Raw genomic sequence first — 19,468 nt, forward strand, 5'->3', positions numbered from 1 at the left:
TCATTTCGGTACCAATTATAATCTTACTTATAAATTATAATTTAAAATATCATATATTGCATTTTTTTTATATTTGTCACTGGAGATTCATTTCGATAATTAAAGATTTAAGTATAACATATACAAACAATTCTAAATTTTTAGTTATTAACCCAATACAATAAATTAAACCAAAATAAATACGAGTTTTATTATTTTGATCCAATTCGAATTTTGAGATCTAATTCATATGAGATCTTGACATTATTTTTTAAAAAAATTATTAAATAATGACCTATAATATTATCCTTGTAAAATTTTTACACTGCATATAGTTTTTCTTTGGTTATTTTATTAGTTCTGTTAATCGTGAATGAACTAACAAACTTACAAACTCCGAGAAAATTAATTATATCCGTAAAATTGACACTATTTTATAATTTTCTCCAACCTCTCATAAAATTGAGATTTAAATATCAATATTTTAACTTAAACTTAATTATAATTAAAAAAAATTGAACTATTATTTTTTGCAGAAAAACAATTCAATTATTAAATAACAAGTTCAATAATCAATTTTTTTGAGGCTCCAAACAATATATCCAGCAAATTCGTGGACATTATTCTAAGTAATCTAGAGCGGTTCACCAATCAACTACGATGACGAAACTACCCCGCGTTATTGGTGGATATGAATAAAAAAGTTACAAATAGTTTTATACATGATTTGCTTCAATATCTCATTAATTTTATGATACCGATATTTGTGATTATTTTTGATATCAATGTTTTTCTACGTTATATAATCAAAGATTGGATGGTATAATAACATATTTATACACCATGTTCACGGGGAGAAACGGTGATAAATAATCGTAAAAAGCCAAATTAAGCATAAAAACATATGAAATTTTAATCACTAAAAATGACTGATTTTGTTCCGTGCAATTCCACGCGAGCATTCCAATTTAAGAGGAACAAACATTTTGGGTTGTACTTGCGCATAAATTGATGTTCGTCTTATAAATAAATTATAAACTATAGAGTAAGAAATGGAGAAGGAAAGAGACAGATCTCAAAAGTATTATTACTTCTTCTGTGATTGTTCAAGTACAAATGACTAGGCAAAACTTCTATTTATAGTATAGCTTTATCAATTATACAAATTAAGAAAACTTAACTATTAAGTTTTCTTAGTCAGTTTAACAAAATCTTGATTTTCGTGACAAGCTTCCAATATTAAATTAAGTGATCTTTCTTGATAAGTATCGCGAGTATTCCTTAGTAAGTATTGCGAGACTTCCTTTGTAAAATTTGACAATCATTATTATAACACTCCCCCTTGATTGTCAAATGTGAGTATCTCAAAGATCGACTGCCTCGTTAAAACCTTGCAAGGAAAAACCCGATTGGATAAAAACTTTGACGAAGGAAAAAGAGTACAGTCTCCCCCTGAATAAAATATCTCACATATTGACATCTTGATGTAATATGTTCTTTAATCTTCGCATTCCGATGTTATTTCGTAGCTTTTCAAATGTTGATGTCGGTAGTGACTTTGTAAGTATATCCGCCAGATTATCACATGGTCGAACCTGTTGTACCTCAATATCTCTATTCTCTTGTAATTCGTGAGTGTAGAAGAATTTTGGTAAGATGTGTTTTGTTCGATCTCCCTTGATATATCCTCCCTTTAACTGTTTAATGCAAGCTGAATTATCTTCAAACAAAACCGTCTGTGACATTTGATAATCCACATGAATGCCGAATATGTTGGATTATGGATCGTAGCCAGACACATTCCCTACTTGCTTCATGGATTTCTAGTAATTATGCGTGATTTGATGAAGTTGCAGCCATAATTTATTTTGTAGATTTCCAATAGATAGCAGTACCGCAATATGTGAATAAGTAACATGTCTGTGATCGTCCAACATGAGGATCTGACAAGTATCCAGCATCTGGATATCCAACCAGCCGTGATTTCGAATTATTTGGAAAGAATAATCCAAGTCAATTGTCCCGCGAAGATATCTCAATATATGTTTGATTCCATCCCAATGTCTTGTAGTTGGATCTGAACTGAATCTTGCTAATATATTCACAGCAAAAGCAATATCAGGTCGTGTGTTATTTGCGAGGTACATAAGAGCGCCAATTGCATTGAGATATGGAACTTCTGGTCCAAGTGGATCTTCATCTTCTTTTCTGGGACGAAATGGATCCTTTTCAACTTTAAGTGACCCTTTTCAACTTCAAGTGACCGAACCACCATTGATGTAGTCAGAGGATGAGATTTGTCCATGTAAAATCGATCAAGAACTTTTTCTGTGTAGGTTGATTGATGAACAACTATTACTGAAGATAAGTGTTCCACCTGTAAACCTAAACATAACTTTGTCTTTCCAAGGTCTTTCATCTCAAACTCATTTTTCAAATAATTAGCAGCATTAGTAATATCTTCAGAAGTACCTACAATATTCAAATCATCCACATATATAACAATAATAACGAAACCAGTTTGAGATCTTTTAATTAACACACATGGACATACTTTATCATTAACATACCCATCATTCAATAGGTATTCACTAAGTCTGTTGTACCACATACGACCAGATTTTTTCAGTCCATATATTGATCGTTGTAATTTAACTGAGTATAAATGACGAGTCTTAGTCTCATCCAATTTTATTCCTTCAGGGATTTTCATATAGATTTCACTATCAAGTGATCCATACAGGTAGGCTGTCACAACGTCCATCAGACGTGTTTCCAATTTTATCATACAAGCCATACCTATAAGAAAACGAAAAGTAACTCCATCCATCACAGGAGAGTAAGTTTCCTGGTAATCAAATCCAGGCCTTTGAGAGAATCCCTGGGCTACACCAACGGGGATCACACCAGCTGGTGTTCGGACTGCAGGTCCAAATACATTTCTCTTGCGCAAGGATTACAATTCTTCCTGGATTGCAATTTTCCATTTTGGCCAATCACCTCTTTGTCGACATTCTTTCACATTTTGTGGTTCTGGATCGGAGTTCATAATAATATCATATACCACGGAAAAAGCATATACATTATCAATTTCAATATTTCCACGATCCAATAATTTTCCGTTATGTACATAACTCAATGAGATCTCATAACTTTCAGGTCCCTTTGCTTTTACGAAAACATGTGCCACTTCAGGGGCAATATCCTCTTCTAGAGGCAATACCACTTCTGGTGGTTTTGTCACTGCCACTTTAGGGGTTTTAACCTCTTCAGGAGAGGATACCACTTCTGGGGTATTGTCTGGAACACTTGTCACTTCAGAGGCATGTCCAATCGTTTTCCGTTTTCGTGGTTCAACATCTTTTGCACCAACTGGTCTATCGCGCTTCTGGCGTGGTTTTGAATTACTAGTCAATTTTTCGGGAACTGATTTATGAATACGTATTTCAACCCTTGATGGGGCATTAATGGCAGGTATGTGTGATTTAACAATATGTCTAGAATCACTAAAAGTATCTGACATTTGATTATCAATATTTTGCATATGAATAATTCTTTGAACTTCAGGTTTGCATTGATTAGTTCGCGGATCTAAAGCATATAATCCTGATGTATTCCATGTCAAGTCAGGGTTTATCTTATGCAATAATTTATCTCCCCCTAATGTCGGAAGTATCAACTCGTCAAAATGATAATCAGCATAGCGAGCAGTAAAAACATCCCCGATTAGCGGTTCAAGATATCTTATAATAGATGGTGAATCAAAACCAACATATATACCCATCCTCCTTTGCGGTCCCATCTTTGACCTTTGAGGTAGGGCAATGGGAACATATACGGCACAACCAAAAATCGTAAAATGAAAGACATCAGGAATTTGACCAAGTGCTAGTTGATAGGGAGATTGTTTATGATAGGAGGATGGCCTAATCCTTATTAGTTTCGCAGCATGTAATATTGCATGACCCCAAACAGATGTAGGTAAGTTGGCTCTAAGAAGTAAGGGACGAGCGATAAGTTGAAGTCTTTTAATTAAAGATTCTGCCAAACCATTTTGGGTATGTACGTACGTTACCGGATGTTCGACTGAGATTCTTACCATCATACAATAATCATTGAAAGCTGAGGATGTAAATTCAACAGCATTATCTAAACGAATTGATTTAATAGGATGGTCAGGGAATTGGGCTCGTAACTTTATTATTTGGGCAAGCAGTTTGGCAAAGGCTAAATTTCGGGTAGAAAGTAGACATACACGAGACCATCTGGTTGATGCATAAATTAAAACCATGAAATATCTAAATAGGCCTGAAGATGGATGAATGGGACCAAAAATGTCACCTTGAATCTGTTCTAAGAACTTGGGGGATTCGGTTTGAAGTTTAACAGGAGATGGTCGAACAATTAATTTTCCTAGAGAACAAGCTGAACAAGGAAGTTCATCTTGTGGTATGATCTTATGGTGTCTAAGAGGATGTCCCGTAGAATTTCCTATAATACGATGCATCATAGAAACTCCTGGATGACCAAGTCTATCATGCTACAGAATAAGGGATTTTGGATCAACGATTTTGGGAATGGTGACATTGTAAGGCTCAATGACCTTTATTCGTGTGGTATACAACCCAAAAGAGACCGATGGTAATTTCTCCAAGATTTTCTTATAGCCTGAGGTAGTTGAAGTGATTAGGAGATATTCTTTTCCACCCTCACTAGTAGTTTCCACGTGAAAATCATTAAGACGAATATCCTTAAAACTTAAGAGGTTCCTAGTTGACTTACTAGAGTATAGGGCATTTGGTATATGAACCTGTGTCTCGTTTGGTAGAGAAAAATTAGCCTTTCCAAAACCTTCGATTATATTAGACGTACCCGAAATTGTCCATACTTGTGAGTTGGTTTTAGTTAACTGAGAAAAATATTTCTGGTTTTGTAGAATTGTGTGAGTATTTGCGCAGTCAGCAATACATATGTCTCCCATATTTGTGTTGTGTACATATATATAAGTGAAAAACGACATTATTAAGATAAACAAGGTACATAAAACTAGAACATAGAACAAGTACATGGAAGTAGATGTCGAAACAAGTAGATGCAGCACATGACATAAAAAAAGTGCATATGAAACTAGTCATCTAGTCCATAGTAGATATTGACACCATTTTCTAGTTCATTTATGGTCTTAATCATCGGTTCATCATTATAGCTAACCAAGTTTATTTCCATCCTTTGTCCATTCTGCCTTTTAGATAACTCGTAAAGTTCTACAAGATGTTTGGATGTACGAAAAGTACGAGTCCAATGCCCATGAGCCCCACATCTAAAGTAGATATCTCTAGTATCCCCTTATGGTGGTGCCTTCCTTTTATTTGGCATCTCATTCTGCCACTTATGGTGGCCAGAGTTGTTGTTGTATCTATCACGCTTCCACTTCAGGTGACCAGAGTTATACTGATTACGAAACCAACCACGAAAATTTCCGCGTCCACGATTTCGTCCGTAATCTCGTCCTCCTCTATGCCCTTTCCCACGTCCATTCTTACGGAATGACGTGTTATGTACTTCAGGTAACTGGGTAGAGTCTGTGGGACGTATCTGATGATTTTTCAATAACAACTCGTTGTTCTTTTCAGCTACAAGAAGGAGAGATATCATCTCACTATATTTTTTAAAGTTGCGCTCCCGATATTGTTGCGCCAAAATCATAGTGTTAGGGTGAAAAGTTGAGAGCGTCTTTTCTATCATGTCAGTATCAGTAATATTCTCACCACACAAGGTCAGTTTTGAGCTTATTTTGAATAAGGCAGAATTATACTCAGCAACATATTTGAAATCTTGTAACCTTATGTTAAGCCAGTCATACCGGGCATGAGGTAGATGAACAAGTTTTTTGGTGATCGAATCTATCTTTGAGATTATTCCAAAGGGTGAGTGGATTTTTGACGGTTAAGTATTCAGATTTTAAATTTTCATGAATGTGATGCCTAAGAAAAATGATAGCCTTGGCATTATGTTCAACGCTCGGAGTTTTTCCCGATTCTATGGTGTCTTTTAACCCGTTAGCACTAAGGTGTAATTCAGCATCGACTACCCAAGATAGATAATTATCTCCAGATACATCCAAGACAAGAAACTCTAATTTTGCAAGATTCGCCATTCTGAATAGATTTTAAACAAGATATAATATGTCACATAATATTTAAACAAGCAAGTTGAAATAATAACTTTATACAAAAGTTACGACGGCATAGCCGGCCAGAAACTTTTGATTATTACTTGACGTCAACGCCATATTTATAGTAGTATTACTTGACGGCAGAGCCATCTTTATAGTATTACTTGACGGCATAGCCATCTTTATAGTTTTCAATCAGTAACATAAATAAATATGTAACAATAATTAGAATAAAATGAGTAAAAGAAATCGTAACTCTTGTATGAAATAGTTTTAGTTGATAGAGACTCGTGAGTCAGAATAAGTCGTACCTCTTTCGAGAATCAAGCTTCAGTTGGCAGAGACTCGTACTGATAACGTGTTATAAATAAACTATAAACTATAAAGTAAGAAATGGAGAAGGAAAGAGAGAGATCTCAAAAGTATTACTACTTCTTCTGTGATTGTTCAAGTGCAAATGACTAGGCAAAACTTTTATTTATAGTAGAGTTTTATCAACTATACTAAGAAAACTTAATAGGTAAGTTTTCTTAGTCAGGTTAATAAAATCTTGATTTTCGTGACAAGCTTCCAATATTAAATTAAGTCTTTCTTGATAAGTATCGCGAGTCTTCCTTGGTAAGTATTGCGAGTCTTCCTTAGTAAGATTTGGCAATCATTATTATAACAGTTCGGTAATTTTTAATATAAAATTACATTATAATGTGATTCCATAACCAGAATTGGACATTATAATATGATTCCAGATGTTCTCATTTATAAGTAATTTTAAATCGGAAAACATTAAAATGCAAAAAAAGTGGACCCAAAGTTTTATATTTTAAAATTCAGAATTTAATACGGAACATAGCAGATTTTATAACAGATCATAACAGAGTAAAACATAACGAAACAATATTTCTTATAAGTACCACAGTCTTGATCTACGACCACACTTTACCAATAGCCGACATCTTATTCTTATTCTTATTTTTTATACCACACTTTACCGGTGGTCGGCATCAAAATTTCAATAATTACACACCCTTAATATGTATCTAAAGTTGCACACTCGTGCGCCTATTAAGGGAATCTAAGACTAAATCTGGAACTATAGCGTAAATTACGAACAGTTCGAAAATGTAGAGACTGGGTTCCAAAATTCACAAATACTTATATCTTATAAAATTCGAAATCAAATTCTTATATGTTATACGAATGTCGAAAATAGAATCAGAATATCTTTTCAAAAAGTAAAAAAACAAGTCAAAAATACTTACCTTGAAGTCGACTCAGAACCAAAATTTATTACTCGAACAATCCTAAAATTCAATTAATAAAATTATAGAACAATTAATCAATAATTCCGTGAAACACAACAGATACGCATTTACTGAATCATTTAGAACAAATCGGAAAAGACTAAAAATATACTGACTTTAAAATAAATTAGCAAGAAAAACAAACAAACAAAATACGTTGGAAAAGTAAATAAGCCTTTAAAGTATTTTATTTTAATAATTATATTATTAAAATAAAATAAGAAAATAAGAAAATAAGAAAATAAGAATTTGTTCTTATTTTATGTAAGTAAATTATTGCTCTCTCGGTCCTAATCAATAAATTATAAGAAAAAATATAATTTATTAAAATAATTAAAAAACGGGTAAAATGATGTGACTCATTCATATTAGATCTGTAAAGTGAGTTTATCGAAAAAAATAGTGGATGTAAATGAATATAGTTAAATTTTGTATTATAAAACTTTTCAATTAAAAAGAATTATATTATTTTACATGAACACTGCTATTTAATAAAAAAGAATTATATTATTATAAATAATAACAACGAATCAATTAACTGTTTTCAACTAAAATGTAATATTTATTTAAATTTATTCAATAATTTAGTGTTAAATTCTTTTAATCCAATTTAAATTAAAAAATTATATAACATTAGAGAAAAATAAGTGTATCATAAATATTTTATGTTAGTATGAATAATGCACGGATTAATGTTACTATGAATAATGACACGTTAGCACAATACCATCAGAATAAACAAATATGTTCCGAACCCATTCTACTCACTAATTAGTAAAATCTCAAGTAAATACACAAGTTTTATTTAGCAAAAATAAAAAAAAATACAAGTTTTAACAAAATATAAAATTGCAAAGCTTCGAATTATTAATTGCCACATTGCGCATTTATTTTCCACTCTTATTTCTCATCTAAATTCCCACTTGCTTATACATTTCATGGGCGGATAATTTCTCCCTCCATTATATATATGATTTCTTAATAACTGACATTAATTTCATATTTTGATTACAAGTGTTGTCTATGTATTATATAAAATGTATTATGTAAATATTATATTGGAAGATAATTTTATAGTGAAATTTCAGCTATTATTATGACGGTAAATAAGCCGATATGCTCGCTAACAATTCAGTGTTGGATTCAAAAAAAGTCCGGTTTAATTTATAAACGAGCTGAGTACAATTCAAAGGTTAGGTTTGTAAATGAGCCGGAATTGAGCATAATATAATTTGATTCGAAAATTTGTAAAAAGGTTCGATTATAACGTTGGTGAACAAGTTTGTTAATATAGTTCGTGAACAGTTAAAATTAAAACTCGAGTTCGATATATTTTTAAGTAGATGATACATTAGGATTTATAGCCGTTAGCTTAGCTGTAACAAAAGAAAAAGTCTAAAATATAAGTTATTAACCCAATACGATAAATTAAACAAAATTAAATATGAGCTTTATTATTTTCATCAAAGTTGAATTTTAAATCTAATTTATATGAGATTTTGATGTTTCTAAAGCTTAAATTGTTAAATACCACCTTACATTTTCTTTGTAAATTTTTTACATTATATACAACTCCACGTTGCTTACTTTATTTATTCTCTTATCCGTATGTGAAAGAACTTACAATTAAAAATTGCTAGAAGATTAATCACCCTCGTAAAATTGGTATTATTTTGTAATTTTCTCCAACCTCTCATAAAATTTAAAATTTAGATAACGCTTATCAAGATTGGATTTTAGAGTAACATTTATTATATGCCACCTCTGTTATACAAATCGACCGATTTTTCAAAAATCGCCGATAAATCGCTCAAAAATCGGTCAAAAATATTTGTCCGATTTGACCGATTTTTGATAAATCGTAAATCGGTATGTCAACCGAATAATTCCGATTTCCGAAATCTGTAACACTGTATGCCACATGTTCCCGGGCATCATAATTCATATTAAAACAACTTAAGCATGGAGAACATATGAAATTTTTAGTCACTACAAATTAGTGATTTTATGAAATAAGAATCCATGAGCATTACACCATAATTCGAGCAAACATTTTGAATAAATCATATAGTAAGTACCTAGATGTTTCGTGAAAAAATTGAAAAATATTTAAAATTAGGATTTTTTTATCTATTTTACGAAGAAATTAATATATTTTTTGAAGATTATAATAAAACAGAATATCGAGTTACATTTAATTTTAATTATTATTATTTTTAGTTTCACAAAGTAATTAAATTAAATTAATATACCAAAACAAATCTAAAGTCTAGCAAGAATAATGAATAATTAATATTGCATATAATATAAGTACTTGACCTCACACATAAGTTCATAATCATGCCATATTTTATTAAGCAATTAATAATAATTTTAACAAAATACTTATACTTTTAAAACAAAAATTGCAATTCAACTAAACTTCAAAATTATAATTGCCACGTGGCACATTTCTTTCCCGCCCTTTTTTCTCACCTCTAAATTCACATACACAGCACAATCTCTCTCTCTCTCTCTCTCTCTCTCTCTCTCTCTCCTCAATCCTATAATCTCTCTCCCTCTCTAAAACTTCTCTCTCCCCTTCTTGCTTATACATTTCATGTACGTATAATCCTCCCCCCAATTATATAATTTTTCAGTAATTCACATTAATTTCATGTTTTAATTACACGTTTTGTGTATGTAATATGTGAATTTGATAATGTGGGATGTTTTTGTTGGCGAAATTTGGTTTCGAAACTTGAAAAGATTGGTAGTTTAGGGTTGTGCACATAACCTGTTTGATGAAATGCCTATGAGAGGGGAAAATACGATGAGAGGGAATCCACCTGGCATTGTAATAATTAGGAATTATAGAGGGAAGGATTGGAGTATTAAGACGTATCGTTACGTTGTTTTGTTGATCACGTTTATTGCGTATACTGCTTATCATGCTTCGAGAAAGCCTAGTAGTATTGTTAAGAGTGTGTTGGATCCTGATCCTTTAGTTGGAACATCGGCATTGTATCCGTGGCCGGTTGGGGATGTTTTTAGTAAGAGGGGAATGGAGGGGGGTGATTTGGAGGTGTATAAAGATAAGGGGTGGGCGCCGTTTGATGGGAAAGACGGGACGTCGAAGTTAGGGGAGATTGATGTGGCGTTTCTTGCGTGTTATTCGATGGGGATGTATGTGGCGGGTCATTTAGGGGATACGTTGGATTTAAGGTTGTTTTTGACGACGGGGATGATTGGGAGTGGGGTTTTTGTTGCGCTTCTTGGGATGGGGTATTTTTGGAATGTTCATGTGTTTTGGTTTTTTTTAGCGATGCAAATGGTTGCGGGGTTGTTTCAGGCTACGGGGTGGCCTTCGGTTGTTGCGGTTATTGGTAATTGGTTTGGGAAGACGAGAAGAGGACTGATAATGGGTGTTTGGAATGCACATACGTCTGTTGGAAATATTAGTGGTTCGTTGCTTGCTGCTGCTGTTTTGGAGTATGGTTGGGGTTGGTCGTTTATTGTGCCTGGTCTTTTTATCTTTGTTGCCGGTGTAATTGTGTATTTGTTCTTGCCTGCTTATCCCGAAGATGTTGGTTTTCCATTCCTGAATGGTTCGGTTGAGAATGAAACAAGGATGTCTACTGATGAAGAAGCTTTAATGCAGAATGCGGCTGCAATGACCAAAGAAGCGAACAGCATTCCACGGTCTGGTTCAGTATGTAGGAGCAGTGTTCATCTTTCCGAAGCTTGTGTAATACCTGGAGTTATACCATTTGCACTATGCTTGTTCTTCTCGAAGTTGGTGGCCTACACATTCCTCTATTGGCTACCATTTTATATAAGTCAGACAGGTATATAACATTGTCCACCTTTTGCTGTCTCCTTTTTATGAGCACCATGGTTCTTATGATATATCCATCAAATTCATATTCTGATATGTTATCTTCTTGTAATACTCCTATCTCCTTTCAAAAGTGATATACTTCTCTTGACAAGTTTTTGAACAATAACTGGTTTCTAATTTTTTGCTGGCTTGTCACTACACAACGAGCATGCAGTGAATCACAATAATTAGTGGCTTTAAAAGCTTTCATATGTATTAGTTGCAAATATATAAGTTTGCATCACATAGAAGGGGTTTCTCAAGTCGTGGCGTAAATATTTTGTCACCAAGGCTATACCTTTTTTTGACAAGAAGGCTATATACCTCTCCCCAAGCATAATAGCTGACATATAGAATGATCTTCTCTCACCTCTTAAATCTGTTAGTGCTGTCTATTTAGTTTAGGTTCCTTTGATGAAGCCTGTTTTGATATTACATTCGTAAAACTCTCAGATTTGCCTGTTCTTATGTTATTCATTTGATTTCCTATTTCTTTGGAGTATTCTGCTTTACATATCTTATTATGTCTTTTTGAATGAGTTTGCAGCTATTGGTGGAGAGCATATGTCAGTGAGATCTGCTGGAAATCTTTCTACATTGTTTGATGTAGGTGGTATTGTTGGTGGAATTTTAGCTGGTTACATATCTGATAAATTGAGGGCACGGGCTACTACAGCAGCCACCTTTATGTATGCAGCCATTCCTGCTATGATACTATACCGCAAATATGGGAGTGTCTCTCAGACGATTAACATTGTACTCATGATGATTGCTGGTTTATTTGTGAATGGGCCCTATGCACTTATAACAACCGCAGTCTCTGCAGATCTTGGCACGCATAGCTCTGTCACGGGTAATTCTCGAGCTCTAGCAACAGTGACAGCACTCATTGACGGTACTGGATCACTTGGTGCTGCTTTAGGTCCACTTCTGACGGGGTTCCTGTCAACAAAAGGATGGGATTTTGTTTTTGGAATGTTGAGTTTGGGTGCTCTTATTGCGGGTCTACTCTTATCTCGTTTGGTCATAGCTGAACTTGCAGAAAGAAAAAAGAAACCTGCGGCCGGGAAACATAGTCCTGGAGGTAGTATTTCCTATTACGAATCGTGCTTTTCTTTAGTTATCTATGTTAATGTTTGCAAGTGGTTTGGGAAATATGTGTCTGTTTTAACTCAAGTTCAGTCTAAAGATGAAAATATAATTGTTAACTAAAAGGTAAAATCTGTAATTACCCATACATGCGGGAACAACAGACCTTACATTCGCTTTCATATTTGCCAAAACACTGTTCTCTAGTTTGAGTGTCAGAATTCGTGCCTTGTTTCTGCATTAATATTCTTAATTCTAGGTCATCGTTTACAATATGTTTTCGAAACTATGTAGATGCAAGTTGATGTTTGATATGTTTCTTAGTTACTTTCCTTTTGGTACTAGATTGGCATTAAGTTTTAATAATCATCTGCTGTCCAGAACATTAACCTTGAGCCACATTTTAATCCATCTACATTTGTACACCATCAATCTCAAACGTCTATCGTAATCCTTACTACATTCAGGCCCCCTCTATTCCTGACATCTCATTCAGCATTTTGATTGATAATAATTTTAGAGGTCAAAGGATTCCAGTTATTGAACTTCAGATAGTGTAAGTTTTATTGCGTATTACGGTTCACTTGCTTTTGGGCATCTTCTTATGAAGTTGGATCAGTTTTCAATGCATGGTAAGTTGGGTCGATATATAAAAGAACATTTTCCACTTAATATATCGGAAATTTAACGGGAAATCCTCAAAGTCAGTGTCACTTCAAGAAGTACGATAAATATGATTTTATAGTTTCCTCTTAAGCTATTGGGTCCCTTTCTTGTTGGTTCTTTTGCAAGCCTAATCTCGTTAATCCAGTTTTTTCAAAGGTATTATCCTGCTATGTTGCTGGAACTAAGTTTTTGCATTATGATATAGGTATTTGTATTATGTACAATTTTAAGTCACTTAAAATAACTTTTTTAATTTTTCAGCTGATGTAACTCGACCACTTTTACGTGAGCGAAGGTGATGATAAATGATATGGCATATGCAGCTACACTTTGCGTTAGCGAAGGTGCTACTACATAGTTACATACATACTATGGTAATGAGATTTTTAATCTTTCTAAATCAAGCATACTTAGTGATGTTTTCCGGGTTGGAGATTGCATCCACATTGTTATATTGTTATGAAATGTGTACAGTGTATTTTAACTAGTGGGACATGTAGAGTTTTTTTCCGTCTGTTCACATGTTGAATTTCTACATTTTGTGCACATCCTAATTGTCTGAAAAAATTGATGCTTAATATTTCACTTAATTAGATTTGATGAAATTCAAATAGACCACAAGGAGAAGTCTGTGAATGAGCAATTGATTATTCCAGACTACAAATCACTTTGCTATTAATTCTCTATCATATTGATTATTGTTCATTTACCGAGTATATTATAGGTCAGTGGTCACTCAGAATATTGACAAATGCTTCTTTCATCAATTGGCTGTCACTATGTCAACCAAGTAAATTTCTAGAGTAGCGACTATACATCATGAACATAGGCATCGTGCAAACAATATTCATGAATGTACAGGGACACCGTTTTATCTTAATAGCCCGTTTTTCTGTCATTCTGCCTCTGTTAAAATAAATGAAACATTTTGCGTGATGTGTATTGAAAGAATAACTGTATGATGATAATTGATAAGTTATAATATAATTACAATTATCATTTATTAACTCCTAAATCTTATGAAGGACCCTGATGGGCACCAATTTATTTTCTTAGCACATGGAGAAGAAAAACATTACCATCACACATTAAGAGAGATAGAGAAAGATGATATCCTTCTTATTCCCTTAGTTGTTCTAGAGGCCTGTATTGATCGCCAGTTGGCATTGTTTCTCATGTGGTGCTGTTGCCAGTTATATCTTCTGTTTTCTAACACATATTGGTACACACTCATTCTTAAATATCTTATATTCATTTAGCATTTTCACTTTAATAATTAGAAATTATTCATGTGATACATTATACTTTAATGCATGAAAATTCCATGCTACCTATCGGTGACTCTGTAGGCCAGTGATTGGTAATATTTCTTGCAGTGAATGAAATGATATAAATTATCAGAATGTTTAGCAAACATATTATATTTCCCTAAGTGTACTTTGTTTAAGTCTAATGTTGCTCAAAGCCATTCACTCTATTCCACCCATTCTGAAAGAAGACAACCTAGGATGCTAATTCTCCAAACTACCCTCTTCCAGCTGTTATATATATAAATTAAACTCAAACTCAAAGCATTCTTAAGACCCAACTACATATATTCCTCACCACCTCCTCTCATTCCTTTATCTTATCTTCACTCTTTGAGAGACAGAGAGTCATGGCCTTCTCACATTCCATGCTCATGTTTACCTTGTCACTTACGTTCGCCGTCTTATCCTCCGGCCAAGCTCCAGCAATGTCTCCCTCCACCATGCCACCAATGATGATGTCACCTCCAATGATGATGACTCCACCTCCTATGATGATGACACCACCTCCAATGATGATGACTCCTCCCCCAATGATGATGACTCCTCCCCCAATGATGATGACACCACCTCCAATGATGATGACACCTCCTCCAATGATGATGACACCTCCTCCTATGGCGATGCCATCACCAATGGCTAGTCCACCAGGGATGATGACTCCAGGCATGAGCCCTAGTTCAATGAGTTCACCACCAGCACCGATGGCACCCACAATGGGTCCGATGGGTATGCCACCTGTGGAGTCTACCCCAGGCTCAGCGGCTTTCAAGCATGGAAGTAGCCTAGCCCTGATGGCGTTATTAGGAGGGGCTGTACTTCTGGTTTAAAACTTATGTTATATGTATTATATCGTGTCTCTTTCTGTTTTGGTTATCAGCCGAGTTTTAATCTTTGTGATTTATTCTTGGAGGTCAGTTTGTGATCTGTTAAAGATTTATTAGATGTTACAACTCTCTTGTAGCATTTTGAATTAGGTCAATAAAAATTTAATTGTTGTTCTGTTCATCTCATGATTTATTACAGAATCAGTGTAAAGTCTAATATTACCTCTCAGAATTTAAATTTTTAGCTGTTTGTTGTGTCTCTTCTCATCATCCAGTTCTGCGAATGTACTATACTTGCTTTGTGGTTGGATCTGAGTGAGTCTTTGCCTAATGCTTTGTGTATTTGTATCATCCAACAGGTACAATTCTAGAATCACTTTGCTAACATTTCAGTTGGTTAGATCTGTTGAAACCTGAACTATTAATATGAGCAATTTGATGAACTAGTCTAGAACTGTGGACTACTCTGTTAATGAACCAAATCAGACAGACCCATTATATTCGAGAAGATCCTGCTGGAGAGTCGTGGTTGATGAGGGTAAGATGTACAAATATATTTACATTTACGTATACATATTGTTTTCGAGACTGATAATTCCAGTCTTGTAATAGTGAATCACTTGCGTTCACTGAGTGCCAATGGTCCTGGTCACTCAGACGACTCTTCAAAGTCTTCTTCCTCAATTGGCTGTCATTTTGACAACCAAGCAAATTTGTAGAGGGGCACTATGGGAAGCGCTGTGGGCACCGGATTTCCTCATAAGCACATGGAGAAGAGATAACATCACCATCACACATTAAGAGAGAGAGAGAGAGAGAGAGAGAGAGAGAGAGAGAGAGAGGGAGGGAGAGAGAGAGAGAGAGAATATGCTCCTTGTGTGAATCAAACCTAACCTTGAGGCATTTAAATTCCTTCTCTAGCTCTCTTAAGACCTCAGCTACATTTTCCTTATCTCCTCTCATTTCCTTTATCTTATCTTCACACTCTTAAGAAGTTAGAGTCAAGAGAGAATCATGTCCCTCTCACGTGTAATGTTCATGCTAATATTCTTATTCATGTTCGTCGTCTTCTGCTCTGGCCAAGCTCCTGCCATGTTGCAGTCCACCAGCACGATGACGATGGGTTCAACACCAGCACCAATGGGACCGGCACCATCACCTTCCATGCCCCTGAGGGGATCGAGAGGTAGCTCGACAAATGCAATCCCACGCTTCACCCCTAACTCGTCTACCACAGGCTCGACGGCTTCCAAGCACAGAAGTTGTGGCCTGGCCATGGTAGCATTGTTGGGAGGAACATTGTTTCTAGTGTAAAATTTATGTTCATGGTCTAATGTATCTACAGATTATGTGTGCACTGTATTGCATTGTGAAGAAACCTATAATCAAAGTCAAATTCATAAATTTTGACTATTTTTTAATTTTTTTAGAGAAGACTTAAAAGCTTAATCATATAAGATGCACCAAATGCTACAACTTTTTATCTCTGAAGATAAAGATAAAGATCAGAATAACAGGGTGTGGAATGGATTCTTTATCAGATTCTATATATTTTTTGTAAAAAGGAATAATTACAAAAATATATCATCTCATTACATGTGTTGTGGATACAGGTGTTTGTTGCAAAGCTAATCATGAATAACACCACAATGAGCAAAGTTGTATAGATAAAGTAGATACATAAAGAAACTCATGACCACTATGTTAACATATTTGTGAAGCACTATAGGGGCACCACTAGTAGTTACTAATTAGTTTAGTTCAATTTGGAAAAATTATCATAATTTACTTGTGATTGGGGACATAAATTTATGTTGGTTACACACTTACACTAGCAAAAGAAGTGTTGAAATTTGAAATGATGTAATTACATCCACTGAAAGGCATGTAGTGCTTTGAAGTAGGTTTAACAAGTGCCCTTTAACTGATTATAGGGTTCTTGTTGGAGGGGAGAAGACCAGAGAAAGAGGCCTCCATGTGTGTGGGGATGGGTGAGCTGGCGGGGCGAAACTAAGAGGGGCTAACCTAGGTTACAGTTCCGGTTAAACGTCAAAATTAAGTAGATTCTTTTGTAGGCTCTGATTTTCAATTAAATTTCGTGTCAGTTTGAGAAATTTTATAATAAGTAATTTATGACTTAAATCGAATAAGTGACTGATAAGTGGTAAGTTGATAAATGTTTATAAGTTATATAAGTGTTTGGATAATTTAACTTATAAGTTGGAATTTTTTTATTTAATTGAACTAAAATAAATAATTTTTAAATATAATTATCTTAATTCTTATATTTTAAGTTAGATTAACATTAAAATTAAAATTGGTAAAAAAATCAAAAATAAGTTGAGAAAAAATATGTCGTTACTAACATTCAACTTATCGGCTTATAAGTTATAAATTCAACCAATAAATTGGTTCGACACACACTCGTCAATAAGTTGTTGCGGACTTATAAGCTAATAAGTTGGCTTATAACTTTTGCCAAACAGGCCCGATCATCTAATTTTTTTTCTAATATTTCGAAATCCTGGTTCCACCGGGGGTATGATGGGTGTATGGGAGGGGGTGGGGTCTACTTGGTTGGAATATGTGGAAAGGAAAGATAGAGAGTGAAATGAGAGGGTGTCCACTGTCCAGTTGTAACAAAGCTGGAAGGTGTCTTTATATGAAAGGTCATCTAAAAGCATTGGATTCCATTGCAAAAAGAAGAAATGGCAATGACAATCACAAACGCACAATCTTTTTGCGTTTCTACACTTGTGATAAAGTTGTGCTTCTTTATCAACTTTCTTGTAATAAATATCCAGCTTCAAATCACAACTCACAAGTGTCAATGTACTAAGGGCTCCTCTGTTCATAACAATGTTCATGCATTTTCCCTGGAAACATTCGGTGCAAACCATATATTTTCTGTTGAAAAAACTCAGAGAAAAAAGACACCTACATTTTTTTTGCAGAGAACTTGTACTGCTATATTTCTTGTTATTTCTTTTCTTCTTCTAAAACTCAAGATAAACTAGCTATTATATAGGCTTTACAAACATATTAAAACTAACTATTACTAAAACTAACCACTACTAATTAATGGGTAAATTACATGTCCATAATTTACTTCATAACTCCACTACCTCACTACTAAATAATTTTAAAATATTATTTTTCTCTAATAATTAATCTATTGCTAAATATCTAATAATTAAATAAACAAATAATTAATAACTAAATTTAAGATTATTTCAACATTTTCATGCAAATAGGCTACTTGTTGCTTGATAAATATAGATGATCTTTCCAGGTCGTTCATCAGTATCTTACGTACAAAGTTTCTTGTTTCTTCCACCAGTTCATGAACAACTTAATTTCGATTGTTTTTAAGACCCGAATTGGTAAATACATTACATCCTAAAATTTTGGCTGAATGTCACTTTGATTTCATTATTTTTGACCCTAACATTTTGCATTCTAACTTAAAAAACGGTGAATTCTTGCATTCCTGGAGAGTTTTAATGTTAACTTAGACATCAATATTAATTGTTCCAAGGGTATTTTTGATAATATTTTCATATTTTAGTTTGAATTCTAGAATTTTTCTCAAATCTCATTTGATATCCTGGAATTTTGTAATTCATATTATAAAAAAAAATACAATTCACGTTATCAAAAATTAATCGAGTTCCATTAACTTTTGTGTTTACGTTAGGATTTTTTAAACTGAACCATTAATTAATTTGATCTAGTGTATAGAAATTTTTGACGCGATGCCTTTATAAGTTTGATTGTATTTTAAGTTCTAAAAATTAAATTTATAAAATTTTCCGTCTCATACGAAACTTATGAAATAATAATTAATTTGGTGATGATTTTACAATTATAATTTAACTGGAATTGGAAAGAAAATAGTGTGAAAGATGATTAACAATTTTATAATAAGATAATACTCTATTTAGAAAATCTACCAATTATAAAAGGATTAGTTATTTTTTTATTTAAGTATTTTATAGGTAGATATCACATATTATTATATAATCTTGATTGTTTAAATTAATTTTTCAAACATTAGGAACGTACTATCCTTATGTATCTATATTAGGCTCATTTTATTTAGCTAATGATTAGTTACTTTTTATTTTAATATAATATTAAACCTAAATTTATTATACTTAATTTTAAATTTACATCAAAACTTGGTAAAATTAAATTGAATAATTTTAGATAAATTTTTTTATTATACTATAAATAATTTTAGGTTGCAAACTGTTATAGTTTAA

The 19,468-nt window shown here is 33.5% G+C and overlaps 1 protein-coding gene across 1 annotated transcript; it reads left to right on the forward strand.

The window, feature by feature from the left end:
- The first annotated feature begins 9,952 nt into the window (after positions 1 to 9,952).
- Positions 9,953 to 15,462, forward strand: LOC141683217 (putative glycerol-3-phosphate transporter 4). The gene is made up of 3 exons (XM_074487922.1): positions 9,953 to 11,282; positions 11,862 to 12,398; positions 13,331 to 15,462. Exons 1-3 carry the CDS (start codon positions 10,244 to 10,246, stop codon positions 13,366 to 13,368), a joined length of 1,614 nt encoding a protein of 537 aa, XP_074344023.1. The 5' UTR covers positions 9,953 to 10,243; the 3' UTR covers positions 13,369 to 15,462.
- The last annotated feature ends 4,006 nt before the right edge of the window (positions 15,463 to 19,468 follow it).

Source organism: Apium graveolens, chromosome 9, assembly GCF_009905375.1.
Source record: "Apium graveolens cultivar Ventura chromosome 9, ASM990537v1, whole genome shotgun sequence".
In the NCBI taxonomy this organism is placed as follows: Eukaryota; Viridiplantae; Streptophyta; class Magnoliopsida; order Apiales; family Apiaceae; genus Apium; species Apium graveolens.

Bases quoted from the DNA above. Each gene is read 5' to 3' on its own strand.
- LOC141683217 (XM_074487922.1), top strand. From the start codon at position 10,244: ATGCCTATGAGAGGGGAAAATACGATGAGAGGGAATCCACCTGGCATT. The intron at 11,283-11,861 runs GTATATAACATT...ATGAGTTTGCAG, and splicing joins ATTTTATATAAGTCAGACAG to CTATTGGTGGAGAGCATATG. The intron at 12,399-13,330 runs GTAGTATTTCCT...TTAATTTTTCAG, and splicing joins CGGGAAACATAGTCCTGGAG to CTGATGTAACTCGACCACTT.